Source organism: Balaenoptera physalus (assembly GCF_965194825.1).
Source record: "Balaenoptera physalus genome assembly, chromosome: 3".
In the NCBI taxonomy this organism is placed as follows: Eukaryota; Metazoa; Chordata; class Mammalia; order Artiodactyla; family Balaenopteridae; genus Balaenoptera; species Balaenoptera physalus.
Window position 1 is genome coordinate 47,424,382 of NC_138890.1, and position 27,017 is coordinate 47,451,398.

Below are 27,017 nucleotides of genomic sequence, written 5' to 3' on the forward strand. Positions count from 1 at the left end.
ACTTTCTGTCTATAGATTTGCCTATTCTGGACATCTAATATAAATGGGATCATACAATATTATTATGGTATTTTGTGTCTGGTTTCTTTCACTTAGCATAATGTTTTTGACCTTCATCCACATTGTTTCAGTATTTCCTTTTATTACCTAATAACATTCTATCATATGGATATATACGACATTTATCTCTTCATCAGTTGATAGACATTTGGATTGTTTACTCTTTTTGGTTGTAATGAATAATGTTACTATTAGCATGCATGTATGTTTTTATTTCTCTCGGGTGGATAGCTAGGAGTGGAATTTCTGGGTCATATGGGTAATATGGACCATTAAGGAACTGTCAGACTGTCTTCCAAAGTAGTTGCACCATTTTACATCCCTGCCAGCAATGTATGAGGGTTCCAGTTTCTCCACATCCTTGTTGACACTTGCTATTGTCTGTTTTTGTGTTTTTGTTTTTGTTTTTAAAAATTTTTACCAGACCTAGTAGGTATGAAGTGTTATCTCATTATGGGTTTTATTTGCATTTCCCTGATGGCTAATGATGTTGAGCATCTTTTCATGTGCTTGTTAGCCATTTGTATGTCTTCTTTAGAGAAATGTCTTTTCCAGTCCTTTGCCTATTTTTAAATTGGGTTGTCTTTTTATTATTATTTTATAAATTGGGTTGTTTATTTTATTATTTATTCTGATTTTAATTATTTGTCTTTTTATTATTTACTATTTATTATTGAGTTATAGAAGTTCTTTATTTTCTCTGGATACAAGTTCCTTACCGGATATATGATACGCACATATTTTCTCCCAGTCCATGGGCGGTCCTTTCACTTTCTTGATAGTGAATAGTGATAGAGTCCAACTTGTCAATATTCTCTTTTATCACTTGTTCTTTTGGTATTGTATCTAAAGAATCATTGCCTCACCCAAGATCATGAGGATTTACTCATGTTTTTTTCTAAGAGTTTTATGTTGCAGCTCTCTATGTCTATTATATATTTTGAGTTAATTTTTGTGTATGGTGTGAGGTAGGGGCCCAACATTTTTTTTTGCATGTGGATATCCAGTTGTCCCAGCACCATTTGTTGAAAAGTTTCCCCTTGTTGAATTGTCTTGGCCCTTTTTGTCTAAAATCAATTGACCATAGTCATGGGGATTTGTTTCTGGGCTCTTATTTCAGTTCCATTGATCTGTGTGTATCCTATGCCAGTGCCATACTGTCTTCATTTCTGTAGCTTTGTAGTAAGTTTTGAAATCAAGAAGTGTAAGTCTTCCAACTTTGTTCTTCTTTTTCAAGATTTTTTTGTCTATTTGGGGCCCTATGCATTTCCATATGAATTTTAGGATCAGTTTGTCTATGTCTAACTGAATTTTGCAACTCATTGTTGTTCTTTTTTATACAGTCTTCAGTATATTTTGTGCTGCTCTCTCTCAAGACCTGTACTGAGAACGTAGACCTTGATAAGATAAAAATCCCAAAGTTGGATTCTAGTTTTAAGGGGCAGCGCCTTACTTAGACTATGGCAACTCTCATATTTTGCAGTTGCCAGCCAGTAGGAGAGTTGTGATTAAAGCTAAAGTTTTTTTGTTTTGTTTTAAGGAATTGTAAAAATTTACTGAAGGTGTGTGAACTATGGAAGACGATTCAGACATCAGTAATCATGAATTGGCATAAAATCAAGGGTATTTTAAATGGACAAATAAAAATCACTTTGTAGTACACGAAACTCATACATACAGAGAACAGATAGGTGGTTGCCAGAGGCAAAGGGTGGGGGGCTGGGTGAAATGGGTGAAGGGGATCAAAAGGTACAAACTTCCAGTTATAAAATAAATAATGTACAGCATGTACAGCATTGGGGATGTCATGTACGGCATGATGCCTATAGTTAATAATACTGTATTGCATATTTGAAAGTTGCTAAGAGAGTAGATCTTAAAAGTTGTCATCATGAGAAAAAAAATTATTTCACTCTGTATAGTGATGGATGTTGACTAGTCTTATTATCATCATTTTGCCATGTATGCAGATAGCGATCATAAGGTTGTACATATGCAATTATTATAGTGTTGTATGTCAATTATACCTCAATTAAAAAAAAATCAGCTCATAGTTAAGTGTGTAAGGGTCAGTGTGGCAGCAAAATTATTCTGGGCCCTTAAATTTATTTTAGTTAAGAGCATGGCCCAAATTAATTCTTCTCACTTTGAGTTTAGATTATTCCTATAAGGGATAATTCTATGAGATAGCTTCTCTTTTCCTCTTAGTATTTTCTTTAAAAGACCTTCTGGGTTTCCTGAAGTTAATCTTCAGAGGCTAAAGTTTTCCATGTGTTTCATAAAGATACTTTAACCCAGCAAGTCAACTTTAAGGTGCTAACACATGCGAGTATTAAATTTGCATTATTTGTTTCCACATTTTCCAAACAGCCCATCTTAAAAACCAGTTGAGTATTTTCAGCGCATGTTTCATACCTGTATATTTTGTTTTAAAATTTTTCTAAAGTTTTTGTGGTCAAATATACCATTTCTATCTCCCTTCCAAAATAAACATACTTTTTAAAGTCAGTAAAACCTACAAAGGCATAAACTCTCAATTTGGATAGAAGGAAATAAAGAAAGAAATTGAAAGCCCTTCCTGAGTCTGATCCAGACTTTGTCTATGCTTATATTTATATTTGGGTGTGTGTGGGTGTGTTTCAAAGTGGGATCATACTTTATTTTTTTTTGAATTTTTGGATTCTGTTTAACTTATTTTTTTATACAGCAGGTTCTTATTAGCTATCCATTTGATACATATTAGTGTATATATGTCAATCCCAATCTCCCAGTTCATCACACCACCGCCCCCCACTGCCACTTTCCCCCCTTGGTGTCCATACATTTGTTCTCTACATCTGTGTCTCAATTTCTGCCCTACAAACCGGTTCATCTGTACCATTTTTCTAGGTTCCACATATATGCGTTAATATACGATATTTGTTTTTCTCTTTCTGACTTACTTCACTCTGTATGACAGTCTCTAGATTCATCCACGTCTCTACAAATGACCCAATTTCGTTCCTTTTTATGGCTAATATTACATTGTATATATATATACCACATCTTCTTTATCCATTCGTCTGTCGATGGGCATTTAGGTTGCTTCCATGACCTGGCTATTGTAAATAGTGCTGCGATGAACATTGGGGTGCATGTGTCTTTTTGAATTATGGTTTTCTCTGGGTATATGCCCAGTAGTGGGATTGCTGGATCATATGGTAATTCTATTTTTAGTTTTTTAAGGAACCTCCATACTGTTCTCCATAGTGGCTGTATCAATTTACATTCCCACCAACAGTGCAAGAGGGTTCCCTTTTCTCCACACCCTCTCCAGCATTTGTTGTTTGTAGATTTTCTGATGATGCCCATTCTAACTGGTGTGAGGTGATACGTCATTGTAGTTTTGATTTGCATTTCTCTAATAATCAGTGATATTGAGCAGCTTTTCATGTGCTTCTTGACCATCTGTATGTCTTCTTTGGAGAAATGTCTATTTAGGTCTTCTGCCCATTTTTGGATTGGGTTGTTTTTTTTTTTAATATTGACCTGCATGAGCTGTTTATATATTTTGGAGATTAATCCTTTGTCCATTGATGCATTTGCAAGTATTTTCTCCCATTCTGAGGTTTGTCTTTTCGTCTTGTTTGTAATTTTCTTTGCAAAAGCTTTTAAGTTTCTTTAGGTCCCATTTGTTTATTTTTGTTTTCCTTTCCATTACTCTAGGAGGTGGATCAAAAAGGATCTTGCTGTGATTTATGTCAAAGAGTGTTCTTCCTATGTTTTCCTTTAAGAGTTTTATAGTGTCTGGTCTTACATTTAGGTCTCTAATCCATTTTGAGTTTATTTTTGTGTATGGTGTTAAGGAGTGTTCTAATTTCATTCTTTTACATGTAGCTGTTCAGTTTTCCCAGCATCACTTATTGAAGAGACTGTCTTTTCTCCATTGTATATCCTTGCCTCCTTTGTCATAGATTAGTTGACCATAGGTGCGTGGGTTTATCTCTGGGCTTTCTATCCTGTTCCATTGATCTATATTTCTGTTTCTGTGCCAGTACCATATTGTCTTGATTACTGTAGCTTTGTAGTAGAGTCTGAGGTCAGGGAGCCTGATTCCCCCAGCTCCGATTTTTTTCCCTCAAGACTGCTTTGGCTATTCGGGATCTTTTGTGTCTCCATACAAATATTAAGATTTTTTGTTCTAGTTCTGTAAAAAATGCCACTGGTAATTTGATAGGGATTAATTGAATCTGAAGATTGCTTTGGGTAGTATAGTCATTTTCACAATATTGATTCTTCCAGTACAAGAACATGGTATACCTCTCCATCTGTTTGTATCATCTTTAATTTCTTTCATCAGTGTCTTATAGTTTTCTGCAAACAGGTCTTTTGTCTCCCTAGGTAGGTTTATTCCTAGGTATTTTATTCTTTTTGTTGCAGTGGTAAATGGGAGTGTTTCCTTAATTTTCTTTCAGATTTTTCATAATTAGTGTATAGAAATGCAAGAGATTTCTGTGCATTAATTTTGTATCCTGCAACTTTACCAAAATGATTGATTAGCTCTAGTAGTTTTCTAGTGGCATCTTTAGGATTCTCTATGTATAGTATCACATCATCTGCAAACAGTGACAGTTTTACTTCTTCTTTTCCAATTTGTATTCCTTTTATTTCTTTTTCTTCTCTGATTGCCGTGGCTAGGACTTCCAAAACGATGTTGAATAATAGTGGTGAGAGTGGACATCCTTGTCTTGTTCCTGATCTTAGAGGAAATGCTTTCAGTTTTTCACTGTTGAGAATGATGTTTGCTGTGGGTTTGTCATATATGGCCTTTATTATGTTGAGGTAGTTTCCCTCTATGCCCACTTTCTGGACAGTTTTTGTCATATATGGGTGTTGAATTTTGTGAAAAGCTTTTTCTGCATCTATTGAGATGATCATATGGTTTTTATTCTTCAGTTTGTTAATATAGTGTATTGCATTGATCGACTTGCATATATTGAAGAATCCTTGCATCCCTGGGATAAATCCCACTTGATCATGGTGTATGATCTTTTTAATGTGTTGTTGGATTCTGTTTGCTACTATTTTGTTGAGGATTTTTGCATCTATATTCATGAGTGATATTGGTCTATAATTTTCTTTTTTTGTAGTATTTTTGTCTGGTTTTGGTATCAGGGTGATGGTGGCCTCATAGAATGAATTTGGGAGTGTTCCTTCCTCTGCAATTTTTTGGAAGAGTTTGAGAAGGGTGGGTGTTAGCTCTTCTCTAAATGTTTGATAGAATTCAGCTGTGAAGCCATCTGGTCCTGGACTTTTGTTTGTTGGAAGAGTTTTAATCACAGTTTCAATTTCTTTACTTGTGATTGGTCTGTTCATATTTTCTATTTCCTCCTGGTTCAGTCTTGGAAGGTTATACCTTTCTAAGAGTTTGTCCATTTCTTCCAGGTTGTCCATTTTATTGGCATAAAGTTGCTCGTAGTAGTCTCTTAGGATGCTTTGTATTTGTGCGGTGTCTGTTGTAACTTCTCCTTTTTCATTTCTAAGTTTATTGATTTGAGTCCTCTCCCTCTTTTTCTTGATGAGTCTGGCTATTGTTTATCAATTTTGTTTATCTTCTCAAAGAACCAACTTTTAGTTTTATTGATCTTTGCTATTGGTTTCTTTGTTTCTATTTCATTTATTTCTGCTCTGATCTTTATGATTTCTTTCCTTCTGCTAACTTTGGGTTTTGTTTGTTCTTCTTTCTCTAGTTCCTTTAAGTGTAAGGTTAGATTATTTACTTGAGATTTTTCTTGTTTCTTGAGGTAGGCTTGTATTGCTATAAAATTCCATCTTAGAACTACTTTTGCTGCATCCCATAGGTTTTGGATTGTCGTGTTTTCATTGTCATTTGTCTCTAGGTATTTTTTGATTTCCTCTTTGATTTCTTCAGTGATCTCTTGGTTATTTAGTAACGTATTGTTCAGCCTCCATGTGTTTGTGTTTTTTACGTTTTTTTTCCCTGTAATTGATTTCTAATCTCATAACATTGTGATCAGAAAAGATGCTTGATATGATTTCAATTTTCTTAAATTTACTGAGGCTTGATTTGTGACCCAAGATGTGATCTATCCTGGAGAATGTTCCATGCGCACTTGAGAAGAAAGTGTAATCTGTTTTAGGAATGAATGTCCTATAAATATCAATTAAATCTATTTGGTCTCTTGTATCATTTAAAGCTTGTGTTTCCTTATTAATTTTCTGTTTGGATGATCTGTCCATTGGTGTAAGTGAGGTGTTAAAGTCCCCCACTCTTACTGTGTTACTGTTGATTTCCTCTTTTATAGCTGTTAGAAGTTGCCTTATGTATTGAGGTGCTCCTATGTTTGGTGCATATATATTTATAATTGTTATATCTTCTTCTTGGATTGATCCCTTGATCATTATGTATTGTCCTTCCTTGTCTCTTGTAGCATTCTTTATTTTAAAGTCTATTTTATCTGATATGAGTATCGCTACTCCAGCTTTCTTTTGATTTCCATTTGCATGGAATATCTTTTTCCATCCCCTCACTTTCAGTCTGTATGTGTCCCTAGGTCTCAAGTGGGTCTCTTGTAGACAGCATATATATGGGTCTTGTTTTTGTATCCATTCAGCCAGCCTGTGTCTTTTGTTTGGAGCATTTAATCCATTCACACATTTAAGGTAATTATCGATATGTATGTTTCTATTACCATTTCTTAATTGTTTTGGGTTTGTTTTTGTAGGTCCTTTTCTTCTCTTGTGTTTCCCACTTAGAGAAGTTCCTTTAGCATTTGTTGTAGAGCTGGTTTGGTGGTGCTGAATTCTCTTAGCTTTTGCTTGTCTGTAAAGCTTTTGATTTCTCCATCGAATCTGAATGAGATCCTTGCCGGGTAGAGTAATCTTGGTTGTAGGTTCTTCCCTTTCATCACTTTAAGTATATCATGCCACTCCCTTCTGGCTTGTAGAGTTTCTGCTGAGAAATCAGCTGTTAACCTTATGGGAGTTCCCTTGTATGTTATTTTTCGTTTTTCCCTTGCCGATTTCAATAATTTTTCTTTGTCTTTATTTTTTGCCCATTTGATTACTATGTGTCTCGGCGTGTTTCTCCTTGGGTTTATCCTGTATGGGACTCTCTGCGCTTCCTGGACTTGGGTGGCTATTTCCTTTCCCATGTTAGGGAAGTTTTCAACTATAATCTCTTAAAATATTTTCTCTGGTCCTTTCTCTCTCTCTTCTCCTTCTGGGACCCCTATAATGTGAGTGTTGTTGCTTTTAATGTTGTCCCAGAGGTCTCTTAGGCTGTCTTCATTTCTTTTCATTCTTTTTTCTTTATTCAGTTCCGCAGCAGTGAATTCCACCATTCTGTCTTCCAGGTCACTTATCCGTTCTTCTGCCTCAGTTATTCTGCTATTGATTCCTTCTAGTGTATTTTTCATTTCAGTTATTATATTGTTCACCTCTGTTTGTTTGTTCTTTAATTCTTCTAGGTCTTTGTTAATCATTTCTTGCATCTTCTCAATCTTTGCCTCCATTCTTATTCCAAGGTCCTGGATTATCTTCACTATCATTATTCTGAATTCTTTTTCTGGAAGGGTGCCTATCTCCACTTCATTTAGTTGTTTTTCTGGGGTTTTATCTTGTTCCTTCATCTGGTACATAGCCCTCTGCCTTTTCATCTTGTCTATCTTTCTGTGAATGTGGTTTTTGTTCCACAGGCTGCAGGATGGTAGTTATTCTTGCTTCTGCTGTCTGCCCTCTGGTAGATGAGGCTATCTAAGAGGCTTGTGCAGGTTTCTTGATGGGAGGGACTGGTGGTGGGTAGAGCTGGCTGTTGCTCTGGTGGGCAGAGCTCAGTAAAACTTTAATCTGCTTGTCTGCTGATGGGTGGGGCTGGGTTCCCTCCCTGTTGGTTGTTTGGCCTGAGGCGACCCAACACTGGAGCCTACCCGGGCTCTTTGATGGGGCTAATGGCGGGCTCTGGGAGGGCTCACGCCAAGGAGTACTTCCCAGAACTTCTGCTGCCAGTGTCTTTGTCCTCACGGTGAGACACAGCCACCCCCCTCTCTGCAGGAGACCCTCCAACACTAGCAGGTAGGTCTGGTTCAGTCTCCTATGGGGTCACTGCTCCTTCCCCTGGGTCCCGATGCGCACACTACTTTGTGTCTGCCCTTCAAGAGTGGAATCTCTGTTTCCCCCAGTCCTGTCGAAGTCCTGCAATCAAATCCCGCTAGCCTTCAAAGTGTGATTCTCTAGGAATTTCTCTTCCCGTTGCTGGACTCCCAGGTTGGGAAGCCTGACGTGGGGCTCAGAACCTTCACTCCAGTGGGTTGACTTCTGTGGTTACGTGTTCTCTGGTTTGTGAGTCAGCCACCCAGCAGTTATGGGATTTGATTTTATTGTGATTGTGCCCCTCCTACTCTCTCATTGTGGCTTCTCCTTTGTCTTTGGATGTGGGGTATCTGTTTTGATGAGTTCCAGTGTCTTCCTTTCGATGACTGTTCAGCAGTTAGTTGTGATTCCGGTGCTCTCGCAAGGGGGAGTGAGAGCATGTCCTTCTACTCCGCCATCTTGAACCCATCATCATACTTTACCTATTGTTTTTTTAATGTGCTATGCTCACTTAACACATTATCCTTTGTTCTAGGTCAAGGAAAAGGCAGATGTCCTTAATCCATTAATCACTGCAGTATTTCTAGAGGTTAGTAGTACTAATTGTTTTTTAAGTCTCTAACTTCTAGCTCATTATGTATTAATAACTCTTTAAGTTTTTATTTTTTGGTTTTTTCACTAGTTTAGCCGTGTTGATGCAGATATGACCAAAATGGTGTATATTTTATTATATTTCCTGTTCATTAATTACAAACCATAAAGATGAAGGTGCCAGGTAAAGTGCAGAGGAAGAAACGGTAGGCTGTCATTACTTAGTACTACCCCTTTGTAATTAATGGACAATTCTCATTAATGAAACATCTTCTGGAGACTAGCTAGTAAACATGATGTGCTGAAAATTACAAATAGGCTAGCACTGCTCCTTAAAGGACTAAGGTTTATGCAGAGGAGATTAGTTACAAAACAAAACAAAAGAAAACAAAACATTTTGTCATTTCCTTGCCCAGAAATTTGCTTTATTATGTCAAAAAGCTACCTGTGTTTACGTAATCCGTGTCAGTTCATTAGATTTAAGAAAGTAGGTGGTTTAAGTCCATGGGTGGATTATATTGCTGCCATGTATGATGCTTTCTGGATTCCATGATTTAAGAACTCTACCTTGGGACTTCCTTGGTGGCGCAGTGGTTACGAATCCACCTGCCAATGCAGGGGACACAGGTCTGAGCCCTGGTCCAATGCAGGGGACATGGGTTCGAGCCCTGGTCCGGGAAGCAGAGCAACTAAGCCCGTGCGCCACAATTACTGAGCTGTGCTCTAGAGCCCGTGAGCCACAACTACTGAGCCTGTGTGCCACAACTACTGAAGCCTGGATGCCTAGAGCCCATGTTCCACAACAAGAAAAGCCACCGCAATGAGAAGCCCGCACACCACAATGAAGAGTAGCCCCTGCTCGCCGCAACTAGAGAAGGCCCGCATACAGCAATGAAGACCCAACGCAGCCAAAAATAAATAAATAAATAAATTTATATTAAAAGAGAAAACCACAGAAGGCAGAAAAAGTGAAAGATCAAAAAAAAAAAAAACTCTATCTTGTAAATTAATTGTGCAAAAATTTAGATGTTTGATGATTTGTTTAAAACATATTTATCTAAGTCTGAGGGGAGAAAATATATTCGATAATCAGTTAGGTTTTAAATATGAATTGAAAAAAATATTTTTGCCACTAGAGTGTTACTTCTTTAGTTTTAGATTCTTTTAAAATTACCGATGAAGAAATGCCTTTCATTCCTTAACTGCATAGTTTCCGTTAATAGTCAGGGAAATTATTCTGATCACTTAAGCAATTTAAAAAAAATAAGTTTATGATTTAGTAGATGGCAGAGTGGTAGAGATGGAAGAAGTTTGCAAAGCAGGAGCCCAGTCCTGTCCTAGGCCTCCCCTGATTTGCACTATGACCATGGACCAAGTGTTTACCTTCTTGACAATCTTGTTATCTTTATATACAAAATAAGAGATTTAACTAGATGTGCTGTGAGGTCTCTTTTGGCTGCAAAATTTGGTATCAAACGTCACACTGAAGTTTAAATAGGGGTTCTTGCCATTGATAAATCAAAAAAAGGTAAACTCACTTGATATGGATACCCTTTTGCTATTCTGAGTTGGTTGTTCTTGCTTCCAGATTTGGAACACTCTTGTCCTTGAAATTATACATTTTTATTTTAATGTAATGAACTCTTATTCTTCTGGAAAGTCAGAACTTGTCAGATATAAATGAAGTCTGGCAAACTCTGAGCATAATGATTCCAAGTTTTTCATATGTCTCTTGTAGTAGACAGAAACATATCTGTAATTTATCATCTTTAAAAGCAGTATTCCTTGTTTATCTTCGTGAGCACCTGTCACATGTTCACTGATTATGTTGAGTCCATGGAAGAAGAACAATCACAATGGACTAGAAATCCTATTGATGTAGGATTCATAGCCTTCTGAAATCCTCTTTGAGTAATTGACTAAAATGCTGTGACAGGATCTACCCATTCAATCAAGGAATAAATAAGCTTTGAATGCCGAATTTGAGCAAGATGCCAAAGAATGGCTATCATTCTAATGGGCAAGTTGGACAAAAATGGTGACATTCTTTTTTGGTGCTGTCATATCGTTTTAAGAGCTAGATCATTCTTTCCCCTTTAAGTTTAGTGAAATGGTTAAGTCTGTATTCTTATTTGCCAGGCTACAGAGTCAGTTAGATTGTAAAAATTAATTTGTTTTTTTGTTGTCTTATAATATATTTTCTCTTTTATGTGACTGCAATATTTTCTTTTTCTTATTTTTCAATCCTTATCCTTATAGGCATCAAACAGTGCTTCCTACATTCAGGATGCCTTTCAGCTACTTTTACCTGTGCTGGAGATCTCTCTTATTGAGAACAAGACTGAATTACCAGAGGCATGAGCTACAGGTCCAGAGGCCTTTGTCAGAACACTGAAGAGCAGAGAAGATTCTACCTGAGACTTGTGATGGCCAAGAAATGCCAGTCTCTTCTGGGTACCTCTGGAGAAGTGAGGGAGAAAGGTTATTTTAGTATATAAAAATCCAGGCAGGAGAGCAGGTTTAAGGAAGTTTGTTGCCTTCACTGCTTGGCTGAAGTATTCAGGTCCTCACACTGCTCTTCCCAGTTGTTATAATTAATAAATTATTTGAAAAGAAATTTTATAGAAAGTTAAAAAATGATAGCTCATAAGGTTAAGGGGACACTCAGGCAAAAATATTGGTCTTTCTTTGACAAGATGCAAAACACTAAAAATTTTGCAATGGCTGTAATTTTGCAGTCCATGGATGTAATTGGTTGTTAAGCAAGAGGAAAAGGAATTCAGTATTCTGGAATTCATGTGCTTGATCTATTAATGCCATTTTCTTTCTCCTCTCTATAATAAAATCTATGGCTTTAAGAAAACTGAGTATATATAAACTCTGTAATGATTACCCTTTATTACATGAATTCTTGGAATTGGTTAGAAAGTTTCATCTCCTCTTTAATTCTCAGTAGATATTTGGCATTGAGGAGAAGCTTATAGAATATACTTAGAGCCACATGAATGAACTGTAGCAAAGTTCCCTTTGGCTTCAAATTGCTTTCCCACCGCAAGATGACAAGCTTCAAGTTGTAGTTGACCCCCCTTATGGGATTCAAGACCAATAAGTGCAATTTAGAGAAACAGTTTCATGTTTGCAGATATTCTGAGTCTCCAGGATGTTTTTCATGCATACCCTATATGCAGGATAAATTCTGTAATAGCCAACTCCAAAGGAGTGTTGAAGCTCTTTCAGTGATGGGGATTTTGTTGTTTGAATATTGTTGAAGTGGACTGTAGAGTCCCATAGAAACGATGTTCATGTGTAACAGGATTAAGACAGTTTATTCTTCCTCATTCTTTTTTGTTTCTTTTAATGTATTCTTTAGCATGTTTATAAATATAACTTTTATCTTTCATATCTTAAGCCTTCTTTTGCTTTCCTCAACAATTTAAAAGACTTACAGGTTATCTTCTTCCTAAAAGCTATTTTGGTATCCACTCTTTTAAAAAAAAGTTCTCCAACTTTGTGGTTTTTAATGATTCAGGTAACTTTTGTGAGCTCTGCCCCTTATCTTTTAAAACCTTTAAATAAAATATAATAATCGTGTCAGTTGATCCTTTTATTTACTTTTGCAAATGTGAGCCCTGATATCTTCTCAGACCACAGAAATAGCAAAGCGAACCTATAACAGGTTGATATCAAGACTATTTCTATGTGATCACCTTATTTGGGGTAGGGGGCAGTTTGTTAGCAAGGAGGAAAATAAGTAGATTTGGACTAAAAAGATACACCAACATCCCTAAAATGTTACTCTGCTTATATTCTGTTCTAACATGATGAGAAAAGTTTTTGAATATTTCTTTTTATAGAAACATTTAACCCTTCCCAAAGTGAATAATTCTGTAATTTCAGAAAAGCAGTGTGTTGTGGTAAGTAAAGCAGGTGTCCCCAGCCCTAATTTGTGCCTCAGGCCCAGTTGCTGTGTCTGAACCTGGATCCCTGAGGGTGGTATTTCTTGAGCAAGGTTTAGAAACTGGCCACACTACCTACTACCTGTTCAGATTCTTATATAAGGGCAGTTTGCAGTTTTTACTCTTTGATCTGGAAACACATCTAAGGTTTTTCTTTTAAGAAGAGGGGTATAGATGTGGGGGATAGAACAGTGACTTTTTATGCCTGTCCAGATTGCAGCCCTCAGTTTCACCTGTTTTAGATTAGACCTTACAAAAGGCCAATGTGAGTCACTGCCCCTTCTTTCTCTCTCATCCCTGTCATCAGCTTTGCCCACCCACCCACATGTGTTTTAGTGGATTTAGGAGACCACCAATGAAATGATGAAAGGACCAATGAATTCTGAGTAACAGTTGCCTACCTTTCACCTAGAATATAATGAAAAAGAATGAAAGTTCCTTGATTCAGTAGAGTTAGGGAAATAAGAGCATAAACATTCATTGATAGGTGGAATAGGTAGATTCAGGGGACTCATTGGAACCTGTTGGTTTATGGTGATGGTTTTTGGATGGTGCATGCTTCATTATTCCATCTGGGGTGAGTACATGATGTAGTTTCTTGATGATACCTACTCTTTTGGTGCTACTTCCTTTAAATTTTTTGGTACCTAAGATTTACTGCTGTGTCATAGTATGTGCTACCTCCCCTTCCCAATTCACTTAACACCTTGATAGGTTAAATGTTCAGTTATTACTGGATTAAATGTTTCTCTTCCTACTATTGGGATCTTTAAAGGCTGTGATTAAAGAGACTTTATTAATTTGATCTAAAAGAAATAGAAATGTCCATGAACTAATTCTTGTTCTTTTTTCCTTTATACAGTACCTTGGGAACATGTTAAGGACAAGCTACTTTTTCCTTACTTGATTTTGATAGGTTGTTCTTTTTTTTTTTTTTTTTAAGGTATAGACGCCTAGATTGACAGGTCTCTGAAATGTGAATTTGTAATTCATATCGGTGGCATTACCACAAATCTGAAATCAGGGCTGATGTGTGCAAATGTAAATTTTCCAGTCCTACAATCAGGAAACAAGATTTTGTGGGTTCCTCTGCTTGAATGAGGACCCTCTCTTTTGAATTTGTTTTTATATAAAGACCTATTTCAGGGAGAGATGTTTTATAAGTAGTTGCTATTGATGTCATCGGTTGAGAAATATACATTTTTCTATACTTTTAGATGTTTTCTGAATTTAAAGGCGAATATACTCTTCAGGTTGGAAAAACCCAGAATAAAATTGTACCCACAGTGGGCTCTCAGTAAGCATGATATTTCTTCATAAATGTCAAAGGTTGAAATCGCTTATTATGTCTTTACAATGTGAAGCTCATTTTCATAAATGATTTAGAATGAAGCATTTGAGAAATGAGGAAGTTCTAAAAATAACAAACCTCTTAATTAATGTGTCATCAAGTTCTCTGGCTAATACATGAGGAGAATTTTGAAAACTCACCCATTAGTGTCACTTTTCAACCACAACCTGCTGTTCCTCACGCACCAACCAGTCACTCGTTCCTCCCTGTTTTACTTGTTATTATATCCTTTCTTGTCATTACATCATCTGGCCAAATCCTAAAGTCCCTTCATGTTTAACTATCACTTCCCCAATCAACTCTTCAGGGAAGTTTTTTTATAAATCAGAATATTGTCTGAACTAACATGTCCTTTAGGCTAAAGGTAAAGGAAGGCTGCAGTGACTGATCACTTCACCCTCACACATGAATGTTGAATTTTCTAGACATCTAAGTTTCTGACTGGCCTACTCTTGTAAGGGGCAGATACAGAGACTACAAATAGAATTGAATCATCATCTGTGTCTTCTTGTCAGCCCCACATTTGTTTCCTTCTGTGCACACGGGCCATTGCTATGCTCTTAAGCTAGTTCTAAAGAGGAAGTCATTTTCCCCATCACAACTGTGCATGCACCAGTATGCTTAATTTTTTAAAACATGGTTTTTTGGGTTTTTTAAAATTAATTAATTAATTTATTTATGGCTGTGTTGGGTCTTCGTTTCTGTGCGAGGGCTTTCTCTAGTTGCGGCAAGTGGGGGCCACTGTTCATGGCGGTGCGCGGGCCTCTCACTATCGTGGCCTCTCTTGTTCCGGAGCACAGGCTCCAGACGCGCAGCCTCAGCAATTGTGGCTCACGGGCCTAGTCGCTCCGCGGCATGTGGGATCTTCCCAGACCAGGGCTCGAACCCGTGTCCCCTGAGTTGGCAGGCAGATTCTCAACCACTGCGCCACCAGGGAAGCCCTAAAACATGTTTTTAAAGTTGGAATGGGAGTGGTTTGTCACAGAGTTTCTACCAGCCAGTCTCAGTTGGGTAACTGGTGCACTGACTCGGCAATTTCAGCCAAACCTGTTTAAGCCTGAATTGTCTACATAGTAATTGTAGCTGTTTATGTCAGAACTGAAGGCCTTCTCTTAAGTGTTTAGTACAACCTGATCTTCCTTTACTTCTTCCAGGCATATCATTGAGAGTAATGAGAACTGCATGGTTAGCATGTATGTCGAAGCAAAAGTTTCAAAGTTAGAATTGAATATTCTTAGGCATTTAGTGCATTCAGTAAATCAGCAAATACTTAAGTACCTTTTTTCTGTATTTGTCTTGCTCACCATTGAGTTCCCAGCTTTTGGCACTGGGTCTGGCACATGGCAGGAAATATTTGTTGTCTGACTGAAAGAAAGAAGGAAGAAAAAGGAGGGGAGTGGGAGGGAAAAAGAAAGAAAAGTAAAAGAGGAAAGGTTACTTAGTGCTTTGCTGCTAGTAGAGGATATGGAGCTGGAAGGGATTTTGAGCATGTAAGGTGAAAACCCCTCATTTCACAGCTGGGGACATTGAGGCCTCATAGGAAAAAGTGACCCCCAAAGTCACATGGCTGATAGCAAGCTCAGCAGAGACCTGGATCTGGGTCTTTGAATCCCGGCCTAGTCTCTCCATTGCACCAGAGCCTCCCTGGGGTTCTGCACGTATTTACTGAGCGGTTATCCCAGACACTGGGTTAAGGGCTGGGGGAACAGACTGCAGAATGTGTGGCCTCTGTCCTGTAGGAGCTCACGTGGGTGCCACTGTCTGAGCAATCTCTGCATGGTAGCTGCAAAGCCCTCCGAGAAAGCAAGTGAGGCAGCTGCTCTCTTGTAATGGATTGTGGCTGAGCTGGATGGACTCGTCCCAAATCTGATTGTGATTGTTGGGCAGGTCATATTGCAAATGTTTGCAGATGCATCCTCAAAACCCTCAAATTGCTACTTCTGTTTTGGTGCTTTGTGTCTTGAGAGGCCAAATTCTGCTGTGTATAGAACTATAGAATGACCTGTTGTTCATCAGCTACCAATAGTTACAAGAGGACACTAACACACGTGGAGCCCATTGACTACCAGGCACCACGGAAGACTCGTAACTTTGTAAATCCTCATAACTGCTCTGCCAGGCAGGGCACTGCCACCCCCAGTTCATGGGCCTGCAGGATGGTGTAGAAGTGAGAAGCAAAGACAGACTCAAAATTGAATCTCACTTCCCTCATTTTCCAGACCTGTGATCATTAGCAAGTGACTTAATCCCTTAAATTGTAGTTTGGTAATCTGTAAAATTGATCTCATAATAGCACTCGTATATTATAGTCATTGATAGGATTAAGTAAAATAATCTGTGTAAAGTGCTTAGAATAGTGCCTGCCACATAGCAATGGGAACTAATGCTTAGTAAATACTATGTGCCAGGCGCTGTTCTGAACATTTTGTGTGTATTCATTTAATCCTCATGAGATAGGAACTATTAGTATGACTATCTACAGATGGAAAAACTGAGGCACAGGAAGGTCACAAATAACTTGCCCGAGGTCACATACCCAACAAGTGGTAGAGTCAGGATTCAAACCCAGGCAGCTTGGTACCAGACTTCCTGTTTTTAACCGTTACATTACACTGCCACCACAGGTTGTTGATAAAGAAACCTTAACTATCAGCTACTTTATTACGATTATGAAACAGATTCAGAGTTAAGTGACTCGCATGAGACTTCACCACTGTAAAAGGCAGAGTCCCTGCAGTGTGAGCTCACGTTGTCTGGCTCCCAAACTCATGTTTGTTCTATTTTCTTTCCTTTAGGAGAAAGGCTTGAAGGCGCCTGTCTAGTGATAAGTGTCTGTAGGGGAGCATCTGGGCAGATTATCCAAAGCTACTAGGAGTTGGCATAGAAAGGATAGTGTGGTGACAAGTCATGTTTGCAGCAGGAGGAACAAAGATCTTAGTGAATCTGCATCAATTAGTGATCAAAGAGGAAAGAGGAATATATGAATGTTCACAGCAGCTTTATTTGTAATATCCCCAAACTGGAAACTATGCAGATGTCCTTCACTGGGTGAATGCATCCACACCATGGGTTACTACTCAGTAATTAAAAGGAACAAACTATTGATACATGTAAGAACTTGGATGAATCTCAAAGGAATTATGCTGAGTGAAAAAATCCAATCCCCCAAAACTGCATAAGGTATATAATTCCATTTATATAACGTGGAAATGACAAAATTACAGAAAGGGAGAACAGATGAATAGTTGCCAGGGGTTAGGAATGGGGATGGGGGAGGAGGTAGGTAGGTAGGTGTGGGGTTTTTTTAAAATAAGCTTTTATTTTATTTTATTTTATTTATTATTTTTGGCTGCATTGGATCTTCTTTGCTGCACGCGGGCTTTCTCTAGTTGTGGCGAGCCGGGGCTACTCTTCATTGCAGTGTGCAGGCTTCTCATTGCAGTGGCTTCTCTTGTTGCGGAGCACAGACTCTAGGCGTGCGGGCTTCAGTAGTTGTGGCATGCGGACTCAGTAGTTGTGGCACGTGGGCCCTAGAGCACATGGGCCTCAGTAGTTGCGGCACGTGAGCTCAGTAGTTGCAGCATGCAGGCTCCAGGGTGCATGGGCTTTCAGTAGTTGTGGTGCGTGGGCTCAGCAGTCGTGGCTCGAGGGCTCTAGGGCACAGGTTCAGTAGCTGTGGCACATGGGCTTAGTTGCTCCACGGCATGTGGGATCTTCCCGGAACAGGGATCCAACCCGTGTCCACTACATTGGCAGGCATATTCTTAACCACTGCGCCACCAGGGAAGTCTGGTAGGTGTGGTTTTAAAAGAACAACACATCATCCTTGTAGTGATGGAGTAACTTGGCTGTGCTGGTGGCCACAAAGACCTACTCATGTGATAAAGTGTATAGAACTAAATGCGCACACACACACACACACACACACAATGAGTACAAGGAAACCTGAGGACTCTGAATGACAGGTGGATTGTATCAATGTCAATATCCTTGTTGTGAAATTTTATTTTAGTTTTGTAAGATGTTACCATTGGGGGAAATTGGGTAAAGAGAACACAGAATCTCTGTTTCTTATAATTGTATGTGAATCTATAATTATCTCAATACCTATTTAAATTAAAAAAAAAAAAAGGAAGGAGGAGGGCTTTGGGCCAAGGGAGCCAAAGAGTCAAGAAATGTTGCCCACTTCCTGGGTTTAACAAAGGCCTAGGGGGCCTCTCTTTCAGGTGACCATCCCTATCACAGGTGTTGGGAAGCAGGAATGGTGGCGAGTGCAGCTCCGTCTGGCTCCTCTTCATAAGCAGGTACTTGGGGAGCAGGTTCCAAAGTGGAAGGGGTTTGAGAAATTTTCCTGGGTGATTCTAATCCATTGTTGTTCACTGAAATCCACCAATTCAATGGAAAAGATGTTTATGGAATTCTGTTTCCAGCATCATTAAAGCCAAATTCTGCATCAAACAGGTGAAAGAAGCATTATAAATTAAATAAAAGCCATTTATAAATAAAGGTTTTGACAGGACCTACCCAGGACAACTGGGTTCTAACGCTGGTTTAGTCTCTAACTCACAGGATTTATACGGAGACACTTTCCATGCATTAATCTTGCTAATGATAATAGCTAATGTTAACTGAGTGGTTACTATGTGCCAGGCCAGTGTGCCGAAGGTTTTAAGTACATAATCCCCTTTATTTTCACAACAGCCTAACAAAGCTGGGACTGTTCCGATGGCCTGCAGAGGTTAAGACATTAGCCTGAGGTCACACGGTGTGTGGTGGGAGAGCAGACTCACCACCACCCTCTGCCTGCCTTCGTAGCCACTGCACTCACTGCTGCTTGGTTCTCAGCTGTGGAAAGAGGGGATTGGACCATTGGGTCTGGATTCTCCATGGCTCCAGTGGATGCTGAGCCAATTAGCTAATGCTGACCTGAACTTATCAGGGGGCAGTAAAGACATAACTTAAGAAGTGCCAATCTTGCCCTACAGGGAAAAAGATAAGCCTGGGCAGGTTGAGGGACAGAGAGGGTAACAGAAGGATTTTTCACCCTTCAAAGGTATGAGACTTCTTAGGACTTCCTGTTATATCCCAATTGAATGTGAAAAATAAGCCCTTTCTCTCCAATAGACTTAGGGTCTCTAAAGAGTCCTGATGGTTGAATTCATATTATAGCCTGTCTCCTTTGATTACCTAAAAGACAGGCAATGGGAAGATAAAATATCTGTGTGCTGGCTCATTCAAGTTCACATTATGCCCTCCCAGAAAAGCAACTGCTGCTGTTAATACACTGTAGGAAGGGAATCAGGACAGGATGCCTGTCGGCCAAGGTGAAAGAGAGATACCAAGATCCAATGGGAGAGGAGAGACAATACACAATAGCGCAAACAAGCTGAGGGGTTTTCTTCTGCATCTTGAAGTTCCTTGGGGCTTAAGGAGACCACCTTTGGGTGGTTTTTGGTTCTCCTATATTTTCAGGGTTGGCATGGCTTAAAAAGGGGGCCACTCAAATGGAACTGGGGTGAGAGAACACTGCTACCTAGAGTGGGCGGACCCATCAGCTGTCAGTGGCCATTTAAAATCCACTTCGGCTTGCAATCCTTACCCTGCTCACTTCCCCTGCGGAGGCAGAACGGCAAGATGTTTAAGAGCAAGGGTGAGCTCTGGAACCAGACAGCCAGAAAATGTGCTCCCTGTGGGTTTTTTCTGGGGCGCACTCAGCTTCCCCAGGAGAGAGAAGAATCTCATACAGCCAGATGAGATCAGGCCAGACTATCTCAGCTGATGAAGATTATTTTGAGGTGTGAAGACTTTCCTAATCCTCTCACAGCCCCCAGGTGGGCTCTGCCTTCTCCGTCCAGGTGAAGACGCTGCCCCTGGTGTGAATCGTGACGGTCTTGATTGTGGTTGGAGGGCATCAGGGGCTACTGCTCTGGAGGGGCTCCCCACCAGTGCAGTCCCCTGACTGCCTGCAGTGCAGTGGTTAGACCACAGGCTCTGGGCTCAAATTGACCTGGGTTCAAATTCTGTCTAAGCTACTTCCAGCTATGTTTCCTTAGGCATCAGAAACTAACCATAACTTCCTTGCCTGTGAAATGAAATAAAATGAGCACATTCCTTATGTTTAGATTTGCCCAGGGTAACTTAATTTGTGGACTCCAGTGCAAAATGAAAATGCAGGGTTCCTTGTTCAAAAAGCAAGAATAGAGCTTTTTACCTTATTCTGTGGTTCCTCTGTCGGCCTGCCATGGAGTTTTTTATTTGCTATTGAATGTTGTGCTCTCTCAGGCACAAGGATACTTGGTGGGCTAGCACAGACCCTCACAGGAGCCCGGGGCCTGACCCCGAGACAAAGTGAGCTGAGCCATGCGTCGGCCGAGGCTCCAAGCCCCCAGCACATGTTCCATTGTCTATCTAACTTTGCTAACAAGAGCTAAATTCAAATATAAAATTATTAAGCATTTCACGATGGTAACCCCAGAGCATTAAACCCCTAAGCATAGACCCTTGTGAGTGTAGGCCTTGTGGGATTGTACTGGTCGCACACCCGTGAAGCTGGTATGTGCTTTAGCCTGGTCTCTGGTCTTTAGTAAGGCCTCAGTAAGTGGTCAGGAGAGAGAGCCCAGCTTTGCCCACAGCTCACCTTAGGAATCCCTGAACTTAAGCCCTCACTTGAGCTTTGCATTTCCTGGTTCATGGGAGAGTCAGGGGAGGTGTTATTACCACCTTTGTACAAATGGGGAAACTGAGGCCCAGAGAAAGGATAGGACTTGGCCATGTTCACCATGCAGGTGGTAACAGAATCAGAAGTGAACGGTGATCTCCAAACTGTCAGTCAGTGTTGAGCATCTCAGGTTCAGCTCCCCCTCTGGCCTCGTTACCTGGGATTGTGAGTGGCAACAGCTCATGCAGCTTCCATCAGGAGCACAACCCCTATCCCAGCCCCTGCTAGCTTTCCGAACAAACCCTAGCTCAATGCCAGCCCACTCCAGAAAGACTTCCCTGCCAAGGACCTAACCATGGTATGTTTTTTTTTTTCCTATGCACATTCACCCCAAATTCAGTTATATGTAGTTTTATTTCCTGTGCTTTTTATATTACCAAACATGAGCATATTTGTAGCTTATTAAATATTTTAACCTTATTTATAATAGCTTCATAATATTCTATTTTAGGGAAACTCCATAATTTATTTGACAAATCCCCTATTGTTAGACACTCAGATTGTTTCAAATTATTTTTCAATTACTGAGGGGATGTACAAGTTCTAAACTGGGGATAATCATAGTACCGGTTCATGGTTCATTGTGTTGATTAAATAAATTAATATAGGAATAGCATTTAGGAAATGAAACAAATAAGTATTGTATATGTGTTAGCTAAGGTTATTCTGTTAGGTCTATTATTTTGATAATACTGTTGTTGCTACCATTTTATACATATCTTTGAACACATAAGTGACTATTTCCTGGGTCAGAGGGGAGAGAATTGTGAAGGCTGGCATAAAATATGTCCACAGTTTATGGAGGGTGTGCCTTGCCACTGACAAGGGAGATCAAGGGGGGCAAGAGGTAGGGTGGCATTGAGCCCCAGGCTTTGGCTGGAAACATCTGTCATGATCTGTGATGCCTTAGGATGTTTGGACGAGTTTGTTCACCTCAGGGCTGAAAAGAGGAAGCATAGAAAGCGTGAAGACTTTTGAGAAGCTCCAGGAAGTATCTGTTAGCCCTGCCCAGAGACCAGTTTGCCCTCCAGCTCCAGATTGGTAAGTGGATATTTCCTCTGTTCTCTTGGCTCCTGCTATGACTAGTGAATTTGGGCCTTGGATACAAAGGTGTTGAGATAAAATTGGGTGGGACCATTGAGTCTTAGATAGCCAAAGATCTGCAATATTAGGCTGTCACTTCAGGTCAGCACTGGGTAGAGGAGCAGGGAATTAACAGCTGCCTTTGTGGTCGGCCTGCCCCCATGCACCTCCTCTGCCTGCTGTCTTCCATCATGGAACTGTGACTTTGTAACTTAAAAATAATTTGTCTTTAGGATGTCCCTTATACAACACAAATAACCAGAGGAGATATGTATTTCATAGAAGGATAGAATCCTAGAATTTCAGAGGTGAAAGGGAGCAAATTCCATCTGGTATTCTTCTAGAGCAGGAATTCTCAAACATTCAGTTGTCAGAATCCTACCTCAGAATTACCTGGGAGCTTGTTAAAAAGGTAGATTCCTGGGCCCACACTCAGAGTCTGATTCAGTGGGTGTTGAGTGGGTCCCAGGAATTTGCCCCTTTAAGAATAACGCCAGGGGCTTCCCTGGTGGCGCAGTGGTTGAGAATCTGCCTGCCAATGCAGGGGACATGGGTTCGAGCCCTGGTCTGGGAAGATCCCACATGCCGCAGAGCAACTAGGCCCGTGAGCCACAACTACTGAGCCTGCGCGTCTGGAGCCTGTGCTCTGCAACAAGAGAGGCCGCGACAGTGAGAAGCCTGTGCACCGCGATGAAGAGTGGCCCTCGCTCACCGCAACTAGAGAAAGCCCTCGCACAGAAACGAAGACCCAACACAGCCAAAAATAAATAAATTAATAAATAAATTAAAAAAAAAAAGAATAACGCCAGATAATTCATGCTGATACAGGTGGGCTACATTTTGAGGAATTCTATTCTATAATATCCCTAGCAGGTTGATTGCCTCTAGTGTTGGGGAGCTCACCACCTCAGAAGACAGACTATTCCATTTTAGAACAGTTCTGACTAGAAAGTTCTGTCTTATGTGGAGCTGGAATCTGCCTCTGTGTAAATTCCACCCACTGGTCCTAATTCTATCCATTAGGGCCATGCAGAGAAACTCCAATTCCTCCAGCCTTCTATGGGCAAGGGGACTTGAGAAATATGCACCCATAAGAGTCTGTAAGTCAGAGGTGCATTGTAAGGGAGCCCCTAGGTCTCTAAGCTGGCTGGGCTTTGAGAAACTCATTTCCCCTTCTCACTGGGGTGGATGTCTCCTTCCAAACCCAGGTGGAGGTGTCCCCAAATCAGAGGGCAGACTCCCTGGGGAGGAGAAAAGGAGACCTTGGGCAGCTCAAGGGGCTGCAAAAATCAGTTCCTGTGATCAGGGGATGGTGGAGGTGGGGCGCATGCCTGGCCAGGTGTGCTCGTGGGGAGTTCCACGACCTGGGTTCCAGCCCAGCTCTGCCTCTAAGCCCCCAACAGATTCTCAGCAAGTCCCTGCCCCCTTGGGCCTCAGTTTTCACATCTACACAACCATCCTTTCCAGTCCTCTGCAGTCTGAAATCCCATCTTTAAAGCCCGGTGCTCTCTGATCTGGCCTTGTCTTTGCTACTCTGGCAAGTTGTCTGGTGAGGGTGGCAGGAGGGGAGGTGGCAGGAGGGGAAGTGTCAGTGCTCTCAGGAGAGAATCTCGAGACCAAGTCTGAGAAGGGGCACAGTCGCCATCCAGCAGAGTGGCTCTCGTTGGTGCAGGGTGGGGATGAGTCATGAAAAACGGAGGGGTAGACCTTAGTGGCCATTGTCTCTGGAGCCTGTGCTCCCAGGGCTGGAGGTCCCCTTCCTGTAGGACTCTGTCTGAGGAGGGGAGCCCTCCAGGCTTCTGGGCTGCTGGAGGCTGGCTCGGGGAGACAGAGAACAGGAAAACAAGGAGGGTCAAAGGGTCCTTATTCTACACCCCACCCTACCTCTCTGCCTGACCCACCTCCTTCTTTTGTTGGGAGATATCTGAGGTTTTAGGCAAAGAGAATTCTATGGGAGCACTGACTCTCCGTGGGTTCTTGGAAAGTTCCTCTCACCTCCCTGGGCCTCTGTTTCCTCATCTGTCCAATGGGCTGGCAGTGCTGACCTCATAGGGCTGCCCATCATAGAAGAAAACATCCATAAACCCCCTCTGTAAACTGGTACATGCCAGGAAGACGCCAGCTGCTGTCAGTCTATTTGTTCTCAGCTTGGTGTGCACAAAAGCAAGAAATCTCACTTAAGATGGATTTTGTCCTGCTCATCCGGGACTTTTTTCTCTGTATCCTGGGCATGACCTTCTGGGGAGATGGTGGGAGAAGGGGCCAGCTCAGCAGGAAACTCTCCCCAGAGTTGCCGAGGTCTGACTAGGATTGAGAAAAATAATGGCTATCAAGAAATCTGGAGCCCCAGACCAACAACACTGGGGTGAGAGGCCATGGCAGCCATGAGCAGAAACGGCCGCTGGGGAACATGCATGTGGAGGTTGTTAAAGTGTGAATGGCCGAGCTCGGGCATGCTACGTGCGCACATATCATCCGTGGACACTCACTTGTCATTACATACACCAGGTGCCTAGCATCCCTTCCCACAGCCCACACAGACCCAAAGGCTGACCCCAAAGGGTCCCCCAAAGGCAGAGGCTGCAGGTCATCCCTGGGGAGGCGCTTAACTAGGGCCACCAGTCAGCGCTGATGTGGGAGCTGGGCTGTTTCCCTCAACTGTCATGTTCTACTTGGTCGGGGAAGAACCCCTGGACTGGGAGGGAGAGATCTGAGATTCTAGTTCCCCCATGGCACCAATTTCCTTACATGTTTTTAGAGATGCCACTTTCCTTCTCTGGATCTCAGTTTACTCCTCTGTGAAATTGGTCCATAATCCCTTCCCTACCCACTTCTGAAAATGGCAGTAGGGCTCAAATGGAATATTCAATATGAAAGTGCTTTGAGAAAGCTGAAAAAACTGCACACATGCAAGGAGGAGGGGAAGGGCAAGGGAGGAACAGACCCTGATGATTTCAGGTCACACCGTCAAGCCAGCCTCTCACCTGAGCATGTTTTCTCTTCACCACCCCCTCCAGGGTTTGGCAGAGATGATGACAAAGAGGAGGAGCAGCAGAAAGAGAAGGGGAAGCTGAAGCGTACACCCTGTGAGGAGCAGCAGAGGAAGGCTGAGCAGGTGGTGAGGCTCCTGTGCCCTCTCTGTGTCAGAACAGTCAGGAAATAAGACTTCCAGGGTCACAGCTCATGTGGAGACTCTCTGGGGTGACTGTGCTGTCCCGGTTTGAGCTGCTCCTGGCAGGCAGATATCCTGGGATGAGGGAGGCTGGTTCTGCTCAGGCATAAGAGGACCCAGGAAGGAAGCTGTTGGCCAACTGGAAAGTGACTTCAGCACGTGGTGAATGGACCAATCAATGTCACATGGCTGTAAACAGGGATTCAAAGACCTCATACAAATTACAGAGTAGGGCTGAGAGGCTGGGGAAAAGGGGCTGTGGGCTTCATAGGGCATGCTTAGAGGACGCTGTCTCTGTGCCTAGACTGAGGAACTCTGCTCCTGATTCCTCTCCAGCCTCACCTTAGCTGGTCAGGGGAATGGTCCCAGCTCCATCTAAGGGTCATTTGTCTAAGTCCCATGTCCAAGGAACAGCACTCCCAAATAACATTCTCCTTCTCCTCTGGCAATTTACCTTCCGAACAAACTTCTCTTTGAAGCCTGTGTAGAAGCAGATTAATGGATGCAGCTGCCTTCTGCCTTGGGCAGCTCTTGGAAAAGTTTTAAAGTTGGAACAGTTTGATGCTGCCCATCGTTTTTCTCTGGTTGCTTCTTCCTCCTCTATCCTCCCCGTGAAGCCTCTCGGTGCTGGGGTGGTGGTGGTGGTAGGGGTGGGAGTGGAGGTTCTCCTTCCTTTACCATACTCTCTGGAAAGAATCTGATAGCAGCCATTCATAGTTTAAGGTCAGAGACTTTGAGAAGCTAGTGTCAGAATTTGGACTAAAATCTATATCTCTCTGTTGTGTGTACCCTCCCCTGGTCTTTACTGCCCCAGGATGTATTTTTTCCCCTACTATGCCACAGGCATAGCGCTCAGAGCTGTTCTCAATTATTTAATGCCATCCTCCAAACAACGCAGTAGGTCTGTAGTATCATTCTAAATCACAGATGAGAAAACAGGTTTAAGGAGCTCAAGAGACTTGCCCAAAGTTAACACAGCTGTGGGGTGGGTGGGTGTGGGGAGGAGAGCTTCTCATATGACTGTGTTTGACCGTATTGCCTATCCACACATGAAACATGAAAGCCCGACCCCATCCACTTAAAGGTTCACTGTCTCTCCCTCAGGATCTCCCCAGTCCCATCAACCTAACACAAATGAGCTACAATTAGGTCAGGGCATCTTGGAATGAACTTGGCTGGACCAGAATCCTGTGGCATAAGCAGAGAGGAGGGGAGGGTAGAAGGATCCTTGCCGGCCCTAGGGGCAGGAGAGAGGGGCTTTGTTTGCAGCCCTGCCACTGAGCAGGTGGGGTACCTTGAGTACATCTCTTACTGTGTTTATGGTTTAGTTTCTGCACCTGTAGCTCTAGAAATAAAAACTCACCAGGAAGTAAAACTTAGGTTTCCAGGATATTTGGCTCCATCTTCTGGTCAGTACCAATCACTGCAACTTTTGCAGTGTGGTCATCCACTGTGGACATCAGGTAATGTTGAGTCTTCTAGGAAACTTCTGGTCACTGTGGGGATTAGGGGTGCCTGGGGCAGAACCAGAGCTGACCTGAAAGTCCAGGGAATTTCTGTGGCCTCTGGGTCACACTGGCCCTCTGCTGCTAGGGGTTGGGCAGAAATTCAGGGAGAGAGAAGCCCCAGTGCCAGAGTAGGAGGGACACTGGAGACCACGGAGTCTAGCCCCACCAAAGGACAGGCAGGGACACTGAGGCCTGGGGAGAAGTAGGGCCTCACTCCAGGCTACACACATAGGTCTCCTGACACCCACATCCACTAGCCTGCTGTCTGCCTAGCTCCCTAGCAGCCCCCTTCTCCAAGGATTCCATCCCAGCTGGTCACTTCTCATCCTCCTGAGACAGGACCATCTGCTTAATAAGCGCGCTGCTCCATCCACTTGCTTCATGACAGCCCACCCTCTCCTGGTCCCAGCTCCAGCCCTGACTGGGTGGGGCATCCTTCCACCTCTCCAAGCCAGGGCTTTCCTGGAGGAGTTGGGGGCATGGAAGG

General features: G+C 41.8%; 1 protein-coding gene across 6 annotated transcripts in view; it reads left to right on the forward strand.

Moving 5' to 3' along the window:
• The window catches only part of FAM114A2 (family with sequence similarity 114 member A2), a 36,980-nt gene extending 24,647 nt beyond the window's left edge, over positions 1 to 12,333 (forward strand). For all 6 annotated transcript variants that reach the window (XM_082455653.1, XM_082455655.1, XM_082455657.1 and 3 more), the window contains 2 exons: positions 8,687 to 8,740; positions 11,002 to 12,333. In XM_082455653.1, coding sequence (XP_082311779.1) covers positions 8,687 to 8,740; positions 11,002 to 11,103 — 156 coding nt within the window. In that variant the 3' untranslated portion in view covers positions 11,104 to 12,333. The remainder of the gene's footprint in view (positions 1 to 8,686; positions 8,741 to 11,001) is intronic.
• Positions 12,334 to 27,017: the final 14,684 nt, after the last annotated feature.